Consider the following 17,508-nt stretch of genomic DNA (forward strand, 5'->3'; position numbering starts at 1 on the left):
CAGGTTAGGGAAATCTGAATTTGTAGTTCACTGTCTTTTCCTCCATCTCTTTCAGCATGAGCACCAACACAGACATTGCAGAGGACTGATAAATAAATCCTCCTTTAATTCCCTTAAGGGTCTAAGCTAGCTCAGGCCTTCTCAGGCCTTGGAGGAATATATCAAGAGACAGGAAAAAGGATTCAAAAGAGGCTCTCACCCTTAGCTGCAGTAAGATGTTTATTTCCAGGTGGTGTCCAGGGGAAAGAGGACGTCCCCAGGGGAACAGGGTCTTTTCTCAGGACTTCTGAGGGTGGGGCAAGCTGGCACACAGCCAATGGGGTCAGAAAGGGAAGGAAGGGTCAGACTACATGACACGAGCTCTAGGGCCCCTGAGGGGGGAGAAACCCTTCCCACAGGGGAATGTAACAGAGGACAGTGACCCTGCCCCAGTCTTCTGAAGCTTTTAGGGGTAGTTATTAGCACCTAACCTTCCATTTCCTGGTGTCCTACTGGTCCTAACAGTGTTGTCAGTGTTGGCAGCTTGCCACACTGTGGTAGAAATGTAGGCTGTGCAGCAGTGACATGGTGGAGAGAAGGGCGGAGTACCTGCCTGAGGCCACTGCTGTGTCTCAAGGAGGAGTTAGATGTTTTTAACCCATGTGTTGAAAGCATTTGGCACATGCAAAGACTTTTACCATTAGCATTGTTATCCTTGCCTACCTTCTGCAGGCCAGTAGTCAAAAGAGAGAGCTCCAGGCTAGGAGGTTTCCTGGGATTGCACACTGTCACCTGTTTTGACTCTTGGAAAAAGTGGAGCTGTCACCAGAAGCAGTTTCATGGTGAGAGCTCCCAGCTGCCAACATGGAGTAAAGGGATTTCTTCTGTGGTCAGAGGGTAGCTGGCAGTGTGCCTTTTCAAGCACTGTCTGTTTGTTCATCAGGCTTGTAATGATGCTGACCTCTTACATAGAGGTTGCTTCTTTTTTTTTTTTTTTTTTCTTTTTTTTTTTTTTTTTTTTCCAATTCCCTGATCTCCCAATATATTAGGAATAATTCTCTGCACTGTCAGCAGACTAAATTCTAATCACCTCAGCTTTGGACTCCTCAGAGCCAAGTAGTTTTAATTTACTCTAGCTGTACTATTGTATGTATTTGCTAATTGATACCTCCCCAGGTAGGGACATTTTCCATTGTGGACAGACAAGAGTTATCAGCAGGCTTCAGGGTGGGCCAGAGATTAGGGTGATTGTCTAGGCCAGGTCATAACTGAATGGAACTCTCTGATCACACTAAAGGTTCAAATCAGGGTTTTTTTCATCTTCAAAGTCTGATTCCAGTTTTGACTGAAGCCTTCTATGTTGTAGTTATAATGCAAACTAAATTAGGAGGACAACTAAATTAATTAATTAATGAAAGTTCTTTTTTGAGTGTGTTCATTAAAAAAAAAATCATAAAAACAGCAACAAAAAATCCACTTGAAATTATGGCCAGGCCCAGTCCCTAAATTTGCATGGACTTGTATTTTCAGATCATTCAGCATCCAGTACAACTAAAACCAAAGCAACTTATTTGTAAATTGCTTGTAGAGTAGAGCAGGTTTGACACTATCTGCACAGACTCTTGTTCATCCATATAGGTGCATTATCAGAGTGCAGAATTATGTACATTTTTGACATCTATTGAGTTTTGTTTCTATTGTAAATGTACAGACATTTCTTTAAGTCATGATGTGCATTTGCTTTTTCTTTCTTGTGACCCTCAAATGGGTTTATGGATAGCACTGACAGATACTAATTCTTAACACAGCGTTTCCATTTGCTGGAGTGTGACACAAATGACAGACGGACCTACCCCTTCTCACTGACCTCTGCAGCTGGTTTGCCTCTGGCTTTATCTGAGCTGGTAATTAGTAACTGCACAGTAGAACCTCTTTCCCAGCATTTGAACTGTCCCTTTGCTTTGGGAGTGCTTCTCGTCCATTTCAGGACAGTTAATCCATTTGGTTGTTGACCCAGTTAACAGTAAGTAGACTCAGCTGACTGCTGACTTTGTTCTGAAAGGTATTACAGACATTTTTACAGTCAGGAACAACAGCCAGGAGGCCTAAGGAGCCACCAGGAGCCCTTCTGTTTGTGTCACAGATAGTTAATCCATTAACTGACCAGTCTGTTTCAGGATGGTGATGAACATAACCTTCAGTGGAAGTGATTCAGCTACGTGTTTGTCTTTGCCTAGAAATAATTACAATGAGTTACAGCTACTGACTGTGTAAGTTATTGTACTTCAGCTGTTATTTCTGTCTCTCTTAGTGTTTAATTCTTTACCTGGGAAATGCCCATCCCATGTGTCCAAGACTGAGAATCTGGACATGTGTCTCTACACGCACGAGTTACAAGGTCTCTGAGGGTCGCCATCCCTACCATGCTGCTCTTAACGACCCTGAGCCCGAGTTTTAGCACGGACTGGTGTGATGTTTAAATAGATGGCATGTTGTAGCTGCAGGCAGAACAGCCTCGGTGAGCAGCTCCACACAGCCGGGTGAGCAGCGCGGCTTCGTTTGAAACCCAAAACACAGCAGTCCATCACACCACATCTCTTAAATTTGCAAGGAGCGGGGCATCCTCACGAGCCGTATCAGAGCCTGCCACGCACAATGAACAAATTATCCTACGGCCTGTCAGTCCTTAAAGGTGCATTTCATTTTAGCTCGAGCTGTTCGGAAAACAGTTGCTGCAAACTGCAGGCAGAGGAGAACCTCACACAGGAAGCATTCCCGCCGCCGCGGATCTCCCACGCTACCCAGAGCGAGCCCTGTGCTCTGCACAACGCCCGAGCAGCGGCGGCTCAGTAACCCCGGGCACGATCCGCTCCAGCAAGATCAGATTGCAGCCCTGCCTTTGGAGCTTTACACCACACCCCTTCAACGTGAGTTAATAGGGGAGGATCATATCCAGCTCTGATTCAGGAATTCCCTCTTTCTTCCAGAACTGTTGCTAGGAGCTTGGTGAGTACTTTGCATCAGACTTTCGGTTTTAACCGAGTAACTCTTTTTCCTTTAGCTGCCGAAAGCAGTATCGACTGGTGGCTTTTCTTTAGATGCAGTAGCCAGATGTTTAGATTCAAAGTCCAGCAAAGAGTGCCGCAAAAAGGGAGACCTCTTTTCCTCTGCAAATTTGAAACAGAAGGACAAAGAATATACTTGTACGATTAATACAACTAATATTTGGCTGCCATAATCTCAGTCTGAGGTACTATAAGCTCCAAGATAGTTCTTGAAAAGGAAGAAAGGAAGACGTCCTAAAGGTGACTGAGTTAATTCTGATCAATAGCTCGAGTTTGAAGAAAAGCTCTTGCTTTTTGAAGCAATTTCTCCACTGCAGTAGATCCAGGAGAGGCTTGATTTGAGCAGAGTGGTCTGCCAGGCTGTTTCAAATCAGTCTGAGGCAACTAACATCTGAAGTAATTCATATTTTGAGAAGTACGGGAAGATTTTAGGAGGATCAAATTAAGCTGATAAGATATAAGCCAATTTCACTCACAGTATATTTTAAATTTACAAGAAACCCTTAATGAGGGTAGTGAACGAGGCATCCAACCCTATCAGTGTAACAAATGCACACTGCCCCTCAAAAGACCAGAATATTTTTGGTAACTTTTGTAATATTTTACTTAGAATAATTGATGTAAACTTCAGTTTTAGTAACTGTGTAAAACGAAGCAGTGATACTAGCCTGTATTTTAAAGTATTGCTAGAATTGGCTAATATGTTAAAAATTGCAGTTTAAATGAGGAAAAGGCCCATAAAAATGGGAAACTAGGAGTAGGGAGAAAAATAGCAATTTGGATTGCAGGGGGGAGTGTGTGGATGGTCAGTCTGACTCAGTGCTCCAGGAATTAGCCATGAAAGTTTCATGGGAAACATCTAAATATATAACCCTTCCTTCCTGAGTGTCTTATGGACAGAAGCAGAGACAGGAAGTGCAGCTGTCAGTGCAGATAGGGGCAGCAAGGACGTGCTGGAGGAATTGCTAGGCACCTACTGGGGCAAAGCTGTCAGCCTTTGGAACCTTCTGCCCATTGTTTAATTTCACTAGGAGACATTTATTACTGTCTGTGGAGGCAGCCAGTATCTGTATCCATAGCAGTTCTCTCTGCATTAATGTTTAAGCTGAATTTGAGAATTATAATCAAGTTTACTTTGAGTGTAGTGTACACAGAACAATGCTGAGGAGTAAAGGTGATTAAAGCACATCCTGCTCTGGACTCTTCTCCCATCAAATAATTCCCCATGTGAAATGGTTCATTAAAAAGCAGCCATGGGGCCAATTGCTTGATTAATCCATTTATTTAAAAACTGTATGACTTTTATGTCACAGAGTCAGCAAGTGCCCTTTAAATTGCCTTTCAGTAATCTGTATGTTTGTCCTGACATTGTGCATTGCATAGTTTGTGATTTTGAGTTCTAAAGTGTTTCAGCTCTCTGGTGTAGCTATGTGACGTTTAAGGTACATTTAGCTTTTTTAGTGCTGTGCCCACATTTACCAATATTGGTTATGAAATCTTAATTGTTAGTCATCTAGTAATATTCTAAATGTAGAATTAGAGTTTTATGTTTCTGACTCAGGACAGATAGAAATTTAATGCTGTTGAGTTTATCTATCCCTAATCTCATTGGAGAGTAATTTTGAAAGATCAGTGGTAAAAATTTGACTCATTGTCTGTTTAACATCTAAAGGGAAGTGAGGGACAGCATTCAAAAATGAGGTAGATTTTCTGGGAAGAGAAAATTTTAAGAAATTGGAGGAAAAGTGATCTTGGAAACAAAGCAAGGATGTAAAAGAAGTAGCATCCTAGCAGACTCTCAGAGCATGTCCAGATCCACAGTTAGAGAAGGAGAATTACTCAGCTCCAGTTCTACCTGCAAGGACTGTTTCCCAAATAACCCTTCCAAGTGCATAAGCAGAAGCTGACACTGGTACCCAAGTGCTCTCCAGCACAGGGGCACTGATATTCTTTATCCTATTCTGATTCTGTGCATGTTGGATTACTTTTAGGGCACAGAACACAGACTTTTCTCACTGATATATCAGTGAGATTAGGATTATTTCCAGAAAAAAAGAAAATTGAATTTCCTCTAGAAAAAAAAAAGGCCATTGCACAGTCTCTCACATTCTGGAAAGTTGCTTTAGTATCTACATTTACTTTAAAAAGGTGATTCTGGCAGTAATTTTAGCTTGCATTGTAAAATAAGGTGGTTTCTGCTTTAAGTGCTTTTTTACTGTCATGAGTTTGTTCGTGTGGATTCAGTTCATTCTGAGAATGTCTGCTAGAAGGACTCAGAGCATGTGTATAGGAAGAAGAAAATAAATTTTAAAATTAAAAAAAAAGAGTATCAGGAGAACTTAGTAGCATTGAGGCTTACATGACTGTCATATCTCAATTTTGGAACAAAGTGTTTAAAATCTGTCAAATTCCAGTAGTTCCTAGTGTTGTTTGTTTGGGCTGCATTCTGGAGTCACGTTCTCTCTCTAGAGTCTCAGGAATTGCTGATGAGGTCTTTCTTTCTGAAGTTGCTCTTCACAGTGAAACCAGAGAGGGAAAACTGTCTTAAAAACCAGGGACAAATTACCCACTTCTGTATGTTTCTCTTATGAAACCATTTTAACCTTACAATGGGGACAAAGTACCCCTGGGGACAGAATGAAGCAAAACCATATGGGGAATTGTATAATTCCTTTCCCCTCATAGTTACTTCACAGCAAAATAGACTTATTTTAATCCTTTTCATTTTCTCTCACAACTCTTTGTTCGGTTTCTCAATTACTTCCTGTGCTGTTAATACAGCTGTTTATTTCCCATCTTTAATATTGCTCCCATCTTCCCTGATGAGTGCCTCTCATAACTGGAGCTCAGAAGTTAGCCAGGTAATTAGATTTACAATTTAGTGAGACATTAAAAGGCTCACTAGGCTTTTGACCCCCAGGGGTATAAATTGGACCACAAGAAAGTTCAACTTTCTTTCAGAAAGCTTAACCTTCCTTCAGAAAATAAAGCATTCCAAGAGAAGTAATTTTAACTTTATTACATTAAAAAGAGTAGCTGCAGCAACTAAGCTAGAAATACAAATTCTATGTAAAGAAAATACTCAGTTGATACCATTTTTATTATCTTCAAGAAAGGTCTCTCAAAATGTGTTGGCACTTGCTCTGTGTCCACAGGAGCTGGCACTGCCATCAGAATGAGAAGCAGGATCTATATGTGGTGGGAGATGAAGGGAATACACCCCTTCTTTTCAGTGGCATTGTTATTTTATTGGTTTGAGGTGGCTGTAGGGTGATAATCTGAGCCATTCTGGTCTGCCTTGGCTACCTGTATTCCAGCCTTGGCTACCTGTATTCCAGCCTGAGGAAAGCTATGGCACCCTGAACCCTGGGTGATTCCCACTGAAGGCAGTTCAGCATTTCTCACCTGGGTGATGATCACACATCCACTGCAGGAAAAGTGCCTGTGGGGTTTCAAACTGGGAGGATAGACCAGGTAAAGAGCTAAACTTGCCTGACAGAGCAAGGAAATTTGTATTTTGAACCTCTATGTGTGTGAAAATGTGACTGATATGATGATGAGGTTACCAAAGGTGAATGGGTATGATCAAAACCAGTCACAGGAGGCTTCACTGGGGCCGTAGTTTCCTCCTGTGTCTGCCTGTGGTATTTTCAGTGTCTGACAGCATCACAAGTGAGTAGTCATGCTTCCACAGCATGTGCAAATGGGAAATTACACACCTCTGGGTTATAGCTATATCATATAGTACTGAAATTACTCTCCCCACTAGAAAAGCAGGTTGTGCCAAGTTAACTGACATCTAAATACACTTCTGTTTATCGATAAGCACAGCTGAGAGTTGAACACATGGACTGGAGTTTTCCAATCCAAACTGCTAGGAAAAAAAAACAGATTAGACACTTTATAGTGCTTAGATGTAACTAATATTGCTGTTTGCTTGTTTTGCTAGTGGATTTTGTGCTCTGGAGTGTTTTTTATTAGGATACTGAAGGCATTCCCTGTTTGAAAATAAGATCAGATGGCCAATATTTTTGCTACCAACGTACCAACGTGTACTGCCTCTGTCTGAGCAGTACAAGCCTGAGTGTAGTGGATTTGTTTTGTTTATTAAGATTTACGAAATTATTTAAACAATTTATTTGCTTTAGTCCACATGTAAAAATATTTTGATAGGAGCAAAAGATGTCTTTTCCCTGTTGAAAGCTATATCAAAGTGGAAATGAGCTAGGTTATGTGATTTGCTGTAGACAAAACCAGTGGTCCTGTGAAAAGTGCAGTTATTTTATTAATTCAGTCTTAATTTCAGAAGTTATAATTGGCTTTGACTGTTGCATCAGGTGCTCTGCACTGCTTGGTCAGGGTGTTAGGAAAAATTGTTGCAGGCTTCTTTAGCCAAGGCTTATTGTCACTATAGCTCTGCCTACCTGATGATATCCAGTTCCCAGCTCTTGGATCATGGATATCATGGATGGGACACCTGGCTGAGCCAGGCAAGAAGGAGAATTCTGTGGGGGAGGAATTTAGAGTCTGGAGCTGTGTGACAAGAGAAGGTGAGTGGAGACACCATGGCAAAAGTTCCCAGTGCCAGATGTGAACAGACCAGGAGAACAGAAAAAATAGGTCCTGGACCTAAGTTGGGAAAACAGAAAACAGTTTTAAAGCAAGAGTGAAAGAAGTTAACAAGGAAAATGAAAAGGCAAGAGGTCTATAGGCATATAAAAAAAGAAGGGACTTCTTGTGCTGGGTTTATTATTTTTAAAAAAAAATTTATTAAAAAATATGACAAGGTTTTTCAGTTCTTTCATTAGGTGTGCTTGAAAAGCAGCATTTACAATCTTCATAAAAGCAGAAAGAAGGTGGGAGTTTAAGACATCTGGTTATACAGCTTTTCAGAATAAAAGCTAATAAAAACATTAGTTTTTCCACATTTTCTCTGTAGTTCCCAGTTTTCACTTTCTGATTTTCACTAGGTCATTTCAGAGACTGGAACAGTGCAGCAGCAAAGCATTGATGCTAAACGGTGACAGCTAAGTAACCAACCAGAATTCTCTTTTATGACAAGAAGGAATTTGAAGTTCTTGGAGGAAGCAGATGGAGTCCCTGGTCTCAGGACTGGCAAATTCTGAGAGCTGCTACAGCAGGGCACAGAAAAAAGGAGATCATTTGGGTTGGGGATGGAATTTCCATAGCTTTTGCTTTCAGTCAGTAATGTTTGCATGCTCATGATTGAATTCACTAAGTTGCTGTGAAGGCTCTGGTCAGACTCTGGTGGAAGTCAGTTTAATTGACAGCTCCTCACTGACTCAGGTGTCACCATGAGAACAGAGGAGATGGAATTCCTGCTCACTTCGTTCTTCATACTCACAGCCGAGGGAATGAGAAAACAGCTCCAAACAAGGACATGTAACAAAATAATTTTTAAGGGAACACTGACTGCCAGCTGGGAGACAATGCTGCAGATAAGAATAATGAGGCCTTTGTCACACAAGTCCTAGTAGATAGTGCAAGATATCATAGGGCAAAGACAATGCCTCTGCACTATAGTGAACTGAAAAAGGTCTTCTTTTACATCAGAAGTGTTATAATCCTGTCTAGTTAGACCTTTTAATCCTTCATTTTAGGCTGTGCTAAATTGGACCTCTGGCCATGCACATCCTACCTCCTGCTATTAATTGCTCTACTTAATTATATCCTCTGCCCTTTTTGTGTGTGTGTGTGTTTCTATTTCCTGGGCTGGCAGTGTGAATGAGTCACTTTTACAGGCATTGCAATGTCACTTTTTTCTAAGGATGTCTTTTTTTGGCTACTATGGGAAATGCTAGCTTTATTTTTCTTTTTCCAGTTAGCTTGTTAGAGATAAATGCCACGCTGAAAAAAAAAAAATGTTTGTGGCTAAACATTCAGGGAACTGTAGAAATTGGTGTTGAAGAGACTGCTAGGTAAAAAAAAAAGTATATACACACACACATAAAAGTCCTATCTCCAAAGTCTGCAAACTGCATGGAAAAAAACCTGAGTTTTATACTTTCCTGATTTTGGCAAAAAAAATCTTGATGTCTTCCTTTTGTTTTTGTTTTGGGTCTCAGGATAAAAAAGGCTTGGTTATAAGGCCAGGTAATAAGGATCTGGTACTGGGAGCTTCCCTGATTGTTTAAGGTCAGCCTTGGCTAGCTGTATTTCAGCCTGAGGAAAGCTAATGGCACTAAATGAGAGTGTTTAATTAGATCAGTAAATAAATCAGTGCAAATCATTACCCACAGACCTTTGATCTCCTTTGTCAAGTAAAATCCTTGTTGTCTGTTGTAAAATGTCTCCTGAAAAAGTGGGGAGTTTGGGAGCAGTAGAATGCCAGTTCCTAAGGAATAGTCTGTGTGAAATATACATTAATGACACGATGATGTAGAGTATTAATGCTGACTGTCCTAAGCTAGAATCCTTCTGAAGGAAAAGGCTTAATTTACTCTCAGAAATTTTCATAATGAGTCTGAAATAATCAGACAGTCAAACATGGCTTATTTAAAATTGAAACATCTCCTATTTTTCTCATGAGAGACAGCTTTTCACCAATGTGTGGATTTGACATTTTACTGAACCAAGTATTGTAGATAAAGTATTTTAAACTTTGCACTTACACACTCCATACAAATACAACAACAAAAAAAATCTGAATGCTTAAAAAAAGTATACCAGGATCATAAGAGACTTACAGCTTTAAAGTTCTGTTATTGGGCAGCTGAACACCCAGTCAGAAAAGCTGGACTTTAGAAAATTTCTAGAGAGTTTGTGTTTTAATTGAAATTCCCGTGCCGAGTACGCTTTGATCTGGGATTTCATTCCTCCTTTAGGAATAATAAGAAATAATTAAACTATGGAAGGATTTAAGCATTTTATTATGAAAACCTTCACCCCACTCATCCCACCTCCAGCCAAACCTGAGGCAGTGTTCTGGGACGGTGTGACCTGCTGGGAAGGTTAGCAGGAAGATAAAGGAGATTGTGTTTGGTCAGGAGACTTTACAGCAAGGCAGATATGCTGTGCACAGCCTACAGTGTTCCTGCTGGGAATTGGCCCAAGCTTCGAGACATCCAGCTTTTAAAACACTTCTGACCCTTCCTTTTAAGGGAAATGTGGGAGTTGAGTGGAAGAATAGAAATGCTGTACCCTAGTAAGGATTTTGTTCTCTGAACAGTTATTTGTCCTCATAATCACACGGTGACAATTCTGTATGGTAGCTCATGATATACAAAATTCTATTTCCAAATGAGAAAATATATACAAACTTATTAAGGATTTCCATTTCTGCCTGATTACCTCTCTTCTGCTTGGGAAAAAGCTTTTTAGAGTATGGGATAACTGACTGAAAAGTGATTACTAAATTTTGCAATCTAAATCTATACTCTGCAGATTCCTAGAAGAAGGAACGAAAGCCTCAATTTAAGTGATAGAAAACCAAATTCAAATAGAATTTTGCTGAACTAGTGAGAATTTTGATGGCAGGTTTGGAAAAACTCAAACATGGAAAATGAGGGCTCAGCGACAAACATGGAATTAATCCATGGGTTACTTGAGGTTGTGGATACTTAGCTAGTTCCTTTATAAAGAGCCACAATTGTGCCAATGGTTACTTCTAAGGAAAAAAATGTGCCAGAAATTTGCTCTTTCCCATGTAATTTCAAAAACTATAACTGAATTTTGTAATTTTTTTATTCCAGTGACCTCACTGGAGCCAGGCAGTTTGAAAGTTATTACTCTGTATCTAAGTATCAAATCTGAGTGTTTGATGGTATTTCTGCTTTAAGTGAACCTAGACAATGTCAAACCATCACCACCTTTGTTTATATTACAATGCTAAGTATCTCTGCAGTTCTTTGAACTTTTAACTTAATATTTCTCCCCATGCATTTTTATTAGTTGTGTATTTAATTTTTGTTGATATCAGACTGACATGATAAATCAGATGTCTCAAATCACAAAGACAGTCTTAGACAACTTCAGGTTACATTGTACAGAGTTACTTTCTATCGGGGCAAAATTAAAAAGATTTGTTGTAACTATTTTTTTTAACCTTTGGATGAAAATGCGTAATTCCTCCAAGGTTAGGTACTACAAAACTTTGTATATAAAGGATTGTAAAGCTAGAGTTCCAGTTAGAATTATGATAAAAGATGCTTCTTCTATTTGAAAAATACCTGAAAATGTGCAACTCTAGCTCTTGCTCTTTTCAGAATATTTACAGAATATTTCAGAACTTGTGCATTGGTTTCTAATCCAAGAGAGGTTATTCCATCTCTGCTAGACAACAATAATTTCTGAATTTGTTCAAGAATTAAAGAATAGTCTCTGAGCTAAGATTTTTATAGTCACTATTAAAAACACAAAATGAGATCTGTATTAGTTTGCAAAATGTTTTGTCAAACTATATGTGGATAAAGCCTTTTAGTTGTTCCTGTTAAGTTTAATAATTGAGTTTAGAAGGAGTCAAAGACATGCAGTTTTATATTTATTTTGGCAGGAACACAATATAATGTAGAATTTATCATGGTCATATTTTCAGACTAAAATAGAAATTCCTTTAAACCCAAAATTTTTGTTCCATTAATAAAAAATAGAAAAAAGGAAGAAGTCTCAGTGTTTTTCACTACATTATATACTGAAACCTTCTAGAGGGTATTGTCAAATTTAAAAAGTACTTGAGTAGTTAGTGCTGCTCATGAGTTCTCCAAGAGTTATTTTCAAGAATTCATTTCCTTTCTATTATATGCTGCAAGCTAGGAAAACACTAAGTATGCAAGAAGGAAAAATTGGTAAGTTTTCTAGAGAGAAATGAGAATTGTGGGATTTGGTGAAGATATGTTGTCTTCACAGGCCTGTAAACAAAAACACTAAAGAACAAAGATGTCTGAAGGTGAGGAACTTCCTAGCCCTTAGATTTTCAGGTTTGATTTACTTAATTAACATAGCAAAAGCATTTAGTGTTGTACTTAAAGTGAAGAGGGTAGGAAAGTAGGGATTATGAATAGGGAAGTGATCTGTTGGTAACAAAGAAAATATTGAAATATTAAAATCCAGAGATCCTTTAGGAAACTTTTAGTTAGTTGGAAAATATGTATTTCTAAAAAAGTTAAAGCAAAAGTTTTCTGGAGTTAATTTCATGTGTGCATGGTAATCTCATCTTTGGCAACCTGAACATGCCAGCTGCCATGGAATAAAAGTGTTTTCCTTCTGTCAATGATTGCACTAATTCAAAGTGAAAAATAATAGCTCTGTACTTAAGTGACATTCTCAGTATTAAAGAGATCTACAAAACACAAAATCCTGCTTACAGCAGTGGAGCCCATGTTGCAAAAAAATTACTGATTCCTCTGAAATTCAACTTACTCAAGAGTCTGGGGACTTGGCAACTATACGTTGATTAAATATTCATTAAAAATGTTGTGGCAATCCATTTAGGTTCTGCAGGTGGAGTAAAACTTACTTGGAATGATTTGACTTGGCAAGCAACACTACATTGTGTAATTAATGCCAGGACATTAAAAATACCAAGTGTTACCTTTCGTGTCATGATGAGTTCTGGGAGGTGATTTCAGTTGGGGCTTAGAATGAGAGCAATAGCAGTGCCTCTAACCTGTTCTGGAGATGGGATAGGAGATTTGCAATCTGCTGAGCACAGCTGCAATCCTTGTCTTGTTTTTCATCATGCTTACAACATGATTATACTAAAAAAGCTCACACTATCTCCAAAGCTCCCAGTTTGTGTGTCTCCCACAGGGCTGTGCACTGCCCTGCCATGCTCAAGGGACCTGACTGAATTTGTCAATTGTCATTTTTATGTTGTACAGGGAAGATGAAAGGAAGAAAAAAGGGACATTCCTTATCTTCACCCTTTATCTTGCTGTTCTTCTGTATCTCTGGGCACACAATTGCTGAGCTGGATGGCAGCAAAGAAGAGCTGGTTCTGGGTAAGAAATACTAGAAAACACCTAAAACTCAGCCAACAAAAAACAAACACTCAAACAACAAAGCACACTATGTTAAAATGCACTGCAGATGTAATTCTGTGCTTGATAACTTTTGTGGGAAACTTTTGAAGTTGGAACTAAGCTAAAAATTGTCTCTAACTAGGACAGAGATGTTTAGAATTATCTGTTAAGCTTTAGCAAAATTGCCTTCTGCTGAGGCTTCTGTTTCCCAAGCTTTTTGGAACATCTAATCCTAATCAAACACTGGGTTAGATATCAAGATGATTCCTTTAAAGCTCTACTTTAGGAGCATGGAAAAGTTCAATGTTCAGGCAAGGAAACATAGAACTGGCTAACTCCAGCTTTATTTCCTCACAGAAAAAGCAGAAATATGGTAAATACCATTGTAGATTGATGTTGCTCTGTTCCATGCACAGATCTCTTGAGTCACAGTTAATTTGCAAAGTTGGATTTAAAGATGATACAATTACTGTCCTGGTAGTTTTCCTGGGCCTTAAACAAAGGTCTTTATATTGCCCCAAATGATTTGATATCACTGGATAAATAAAGGAATTGGACTCAATCCTTCCAACTCAGGATACTCTTCAATTCCATGACTAAAAACCCACCAGCTGAAATTTTTTGTTAGAAAAACAGTGTGACTGTTAGAACTGGGGATGTTCTCGGATTTTCACCGTGGTAAGACCATTGTTTACTTCACTGAAATTAAGATGGATTAGAATTCTAGACTGGATATAGTTGTGAAGTGTATTCCAATTTCTTCCCAAACAATTCTGAGAAATTGTGCTGGGGCCACACTATAATATTCCTTTTCCCTTTGAGAAAATGACTTGAAACTGTGATCACTTCCCTAAGCTGCAGAGGACTATGAAGGGGATTGCTTTTGTTTGACATGTCTGATTTTGAAGTGCAAATGAAATTGCAGCTCAGGGGAACCTTTTTGGTCTGTTTTGTCCTATTTCCATCCAGATTATTTCTCTCTATCAGACTCTTGCAGCAGTGTTCTTTGAGACAGAAATAGTAATTGTGCACAGTCACGGCTATACTAAGATAGGACCATGTCACAATTAGTCACTACAGTTGAAGATATGGGCTGTTCCAGGTTAAGTGTATGCTTAGAATGGCTGTGTAGTAAAGTCTGCTTCGTGCAGAATGAATTTGTTTCTTTTTAACTCTTAAGTACAAAAATGCTCTTTTTCTTTGAGGGCAAAGTCACATTTATCTTTGCCCCACAGCTCTTAGTGCTGTATAAATTCTTAGCCAAGCTTGCAGGTCATGAAGGCCAAATCAGCTTGCACACTTTGTCACCAGAACAAGAAATCTGATGGCTTAATTTTTTTCCTCTATTTACTTTGTTTATAAAAGAAAGTAAGTAAATAATCTCAAGGAAATTAAATAGTCATTTTACTGGGGATTATTTTTTTACTGGTTATTTTGCAACCGGTTACTTAGGATTATGTGACCACTAACTGATTTAGTATGAGAAACAGTTCTGAACTTCTGGGCTTTAGTTCTACAGTAAAAAACCCATCATATGTGAGGCTTAGATATTAAACTAGGATCCTGTTTTTGTAACTACTGAAGACTCAGTTGCAGTGTTTACAATAAAAAAGCTTTTGCCATACTCTGGTTTCACAAAATATTTAGATTGTTGTTAATTAAAATTGTATTTGTGGTTTCTCAAGATTTAACTTCTGGACTCGGAGACTTGAAATGTCGAAATTTTGTGGGCTGCAATGTCATTGATAACATTTATTTTTGAAGTTAGATTATTATAAAGCAGTGACATATTTTACACCAATATTCTATAAATTTCAGTTGCTACAGGATAAAATTACTTGAGTGCATCCATTATTTTTAATGTCATGCTTTTGGATCACATTGAGTACAAGTGCTTTGTGAATTTAAGAGGTGGGTTTTTGTCTATTTTAATTGTAGTAATAATCAAGATAGCAGGGTCAAGTCCAATGGAATAAAAAAAGATTTTTAATTTGTTCTCTCCCAGCAAAACCTGTCATTTTTCCATCAACTGATAAGTGTAATAATAAAAATGAAAGGTATAAAAATATCCAGGTTATGTATATTGTTCATTAATCCCTTATGTGGTAGGCAGCACTTTAGTTGATGTTCCAAAGCCTGAAGAAAATGACTTACAAATTGAATGTGCTTTTTATTCATATGTGAAAGCATGCCAAGAATAATTTTCCCTGCCTAAAGAAAGTGTAGGAAACACAGGGTAGGAAGAGCACTGAACAGTGTGTGGGTGGGAAGCTGTCAAATTGACAAAGATGGAGAAAAAAACAGCTATTCATTAGTGACAAGGTGCTTAGTATTGATACCACTTATCAAAAGGAGACATTGCCAAGGAAGGCTAGAAAGATGACAGCATATCTTTATAATTAGGGATAACCATGGAATTCATATAAAGTTGAGAACACATAACCTAAGCAAACTAAAACAAAGTATTTTTACATAAAAATTCGGAAATATTTGTGATCTTTATTCTCTCAATTCATATCATTCTCTTCTGAAAAGCAACTCCTCCATAGTGCTCACATTTGATATTTATTGTGCTGCGGATGCAGTAAAGAAATCAGTTCATTTTCTAATTAACCTTTTAATTAGAATGATGAAGCAGCCCTACAGATTACCCGCAAGAGCCTGAAAGCCGAATTAGTCTTTTGTTATGCCTACATCCAGAGGAAAGGTATTGTTTTCACTTGTACTAACGTGAGAGGATTAGAGACGTTATTCACCACCTCTGCTTTTGTAAAATTACCCTGCTTTCTAGAGAAGTGATAACAGTGCCTTGCCTGCATCCCCGTGTGCTCAGGGCTGCATCAGGGCTGGCTGCAGCTCAGCAGAGCCGTCTCAGGGAGATGTCTGCACTGAAAATGAAAGGAGGAGTGCTGCTCGTGAGGTACACAGTCATCCTGAGCTGCAAGAGCTGCCCTGGCAGCGACAACAAACGCCAGAATGGCCGGGCTGGGTAGGAACAGTCCTGGCCCCTGCCCTGTTTGATGGCTGCAAAAAGCAGGAAGGCTGAAGGGCTGGAGTGACAAAAAATACCCGCAATGAGCTCATTGGGAACCATTTCAGGGGCATTGCTTGCTCTGTGGGTGTTTGAGGCTCATGGTGCTGATTTAAGCAAGGCATTACATGAAAAAGTTGGGGAGGGGGAAGATAAAGAGGACAGGAGAATTTTGCTGGGTTTTTTTTTCAGTTTTAGTATGGGGAGTAATAACTTCTGTGTGACAATGAACATCACCTGTAATCATTAGTTAATGTATTTATAACAAAATTGTCTTGGTCTAGTACAGTCCTACAATTATACAGGAATTCTTAATGTATTTGGACCAGATGTCTAAACTGGATGAGTAATAAATATCCAACAGATCCAGATCTAAACTGGGGGGTTGAACTATTTTTTTTTAATGACAAATGCAATGTGCTGTACTTAAGAAGGAGAATTAATGCAATCATACATACAAGATGGAAAATAAAGTTGAAGCACCTGTATAACAAAGTTCTATTTGCTGGAAAGTAAATAGAAGTTACAGAGCTTTACAAAAGTAATTCAATGTTGTTTTAAAAACAAAGGCAAGTGATTTTGTGTTGGATTAAGGAAAAAAAAAATTCCATTCTATTTTCCACTAGTGATATCTCAGGTAGGGGATTACATTCAGCACGTGTTACCGGGAATCCAGACCAATAGCAAACATCCAAATAAGAGTTATGAGAGGGTTAGAAAGCAAGGCCAATAAAAAGATGAGAAGAAAGGAGTTTATTTAGTATGGAGATAAATAAGAAGAGACAAAAGTCTTCCAATAAAAACAAAGCAGACAGAGGTTTGGGCTACTGAAGTGGTGTGATGAGTGCAGGGCAGCTGCTGCACCACCAAGGCTTCAAGAAGCCAGGGGAGCAGCTGAGCTTGGAGAGCCCAAAATCAAGATTGAGAGTGCAGGAATCAACTTTCTCTCCTGCAGCAGTCTTGAACTGCAACGCACGAATGGTAGATTGGAAAATCAGAACTGATTTACCATATGTGTATAAATGGTTTTGAATTATTTTGTCTATGCATGAAGTAAGTAAAAATTATTTAATATATAATGAAGAATATTCAGGCAGTATATTACCAAAAAAGGACTGTCCTACAAGAAGAGTGGTAAAATCCTAGAATTGACTGCTTCAGATTGCTTGGAATTTTACTTCATTTGGATGAGAAACTCCGTTAACATTCCTTCAAGCGTTACCTTCCTCTGTTTCTGTTCAAGAATTTTCACTGACCTTCCTGAAAGACAGCTTCAATAAATGTCATATCCTGTGCTTTTCACACAGCACCTAAAATGTAATAACCCTTTGTCCCAGTGTTCAAGAGCAGAGGATGAGGCCTTACACTAAGAATTAGTTTTGTCAAAGTATATTCCACAAATGAAATGAGTACAGGCAGATGTGTGTCTATGCAGATCTACTGGGCAAACACT

The 17,508-nt window shown here is 38.7% G+C and overlaps 1 protein-coding gene across 6 annotated transcripts in view; it reads left to right on the top strand.

The window, feature by feature from the left end:
- The first annotated feature begins 2,667 nt into the window (after nucleotides 1-2,667).
- The window catches only part of TFPI (tissue factor pathway inhibitor), a 33,016-nt gene continuing 18,175 nt past the window's right edge, over nucleotides 2,668-17,508 (top strand). The window contains exons 1-2 of one of the 6 annotated variants that reach the window (XM_063399931.1): nucleotides 2,668-2,985; nucleotides 12,884-13,003. In XM_063399931.1, the coding sequence (XP_063256001.1) occupies nucleotides 12,889-13,003 (115 nt within the window). In that variant the 5' untranslated portion in view covers nucleotides 2,668-2,985; nucleotides 12,884-12,888. The remainder of the gene's footprint in view (nucleotides 2,986-12,883; nucleotides 13,004-17,508) is intronic. The other 5 variants (XM_063399933.1, XM_063399932.1, XM_063399934.1 and 2 more) reach the window with 5 other exon arrangements.

Source organism: Prinia subflava, chromosome 6, assembly GCF_021018805.1.
Source record: "Prinia subflava isolate CZ2003 ecotype Zambia chromosome 6, Cam_Psub_1.2, whole genome shotgun sequence".
Taxonomy (NCBI): Eukaryota; Metazoa; Chordata; class Aves; order Passeriformes; family Cisticolidae; genus Prinia; species Prinia subflava.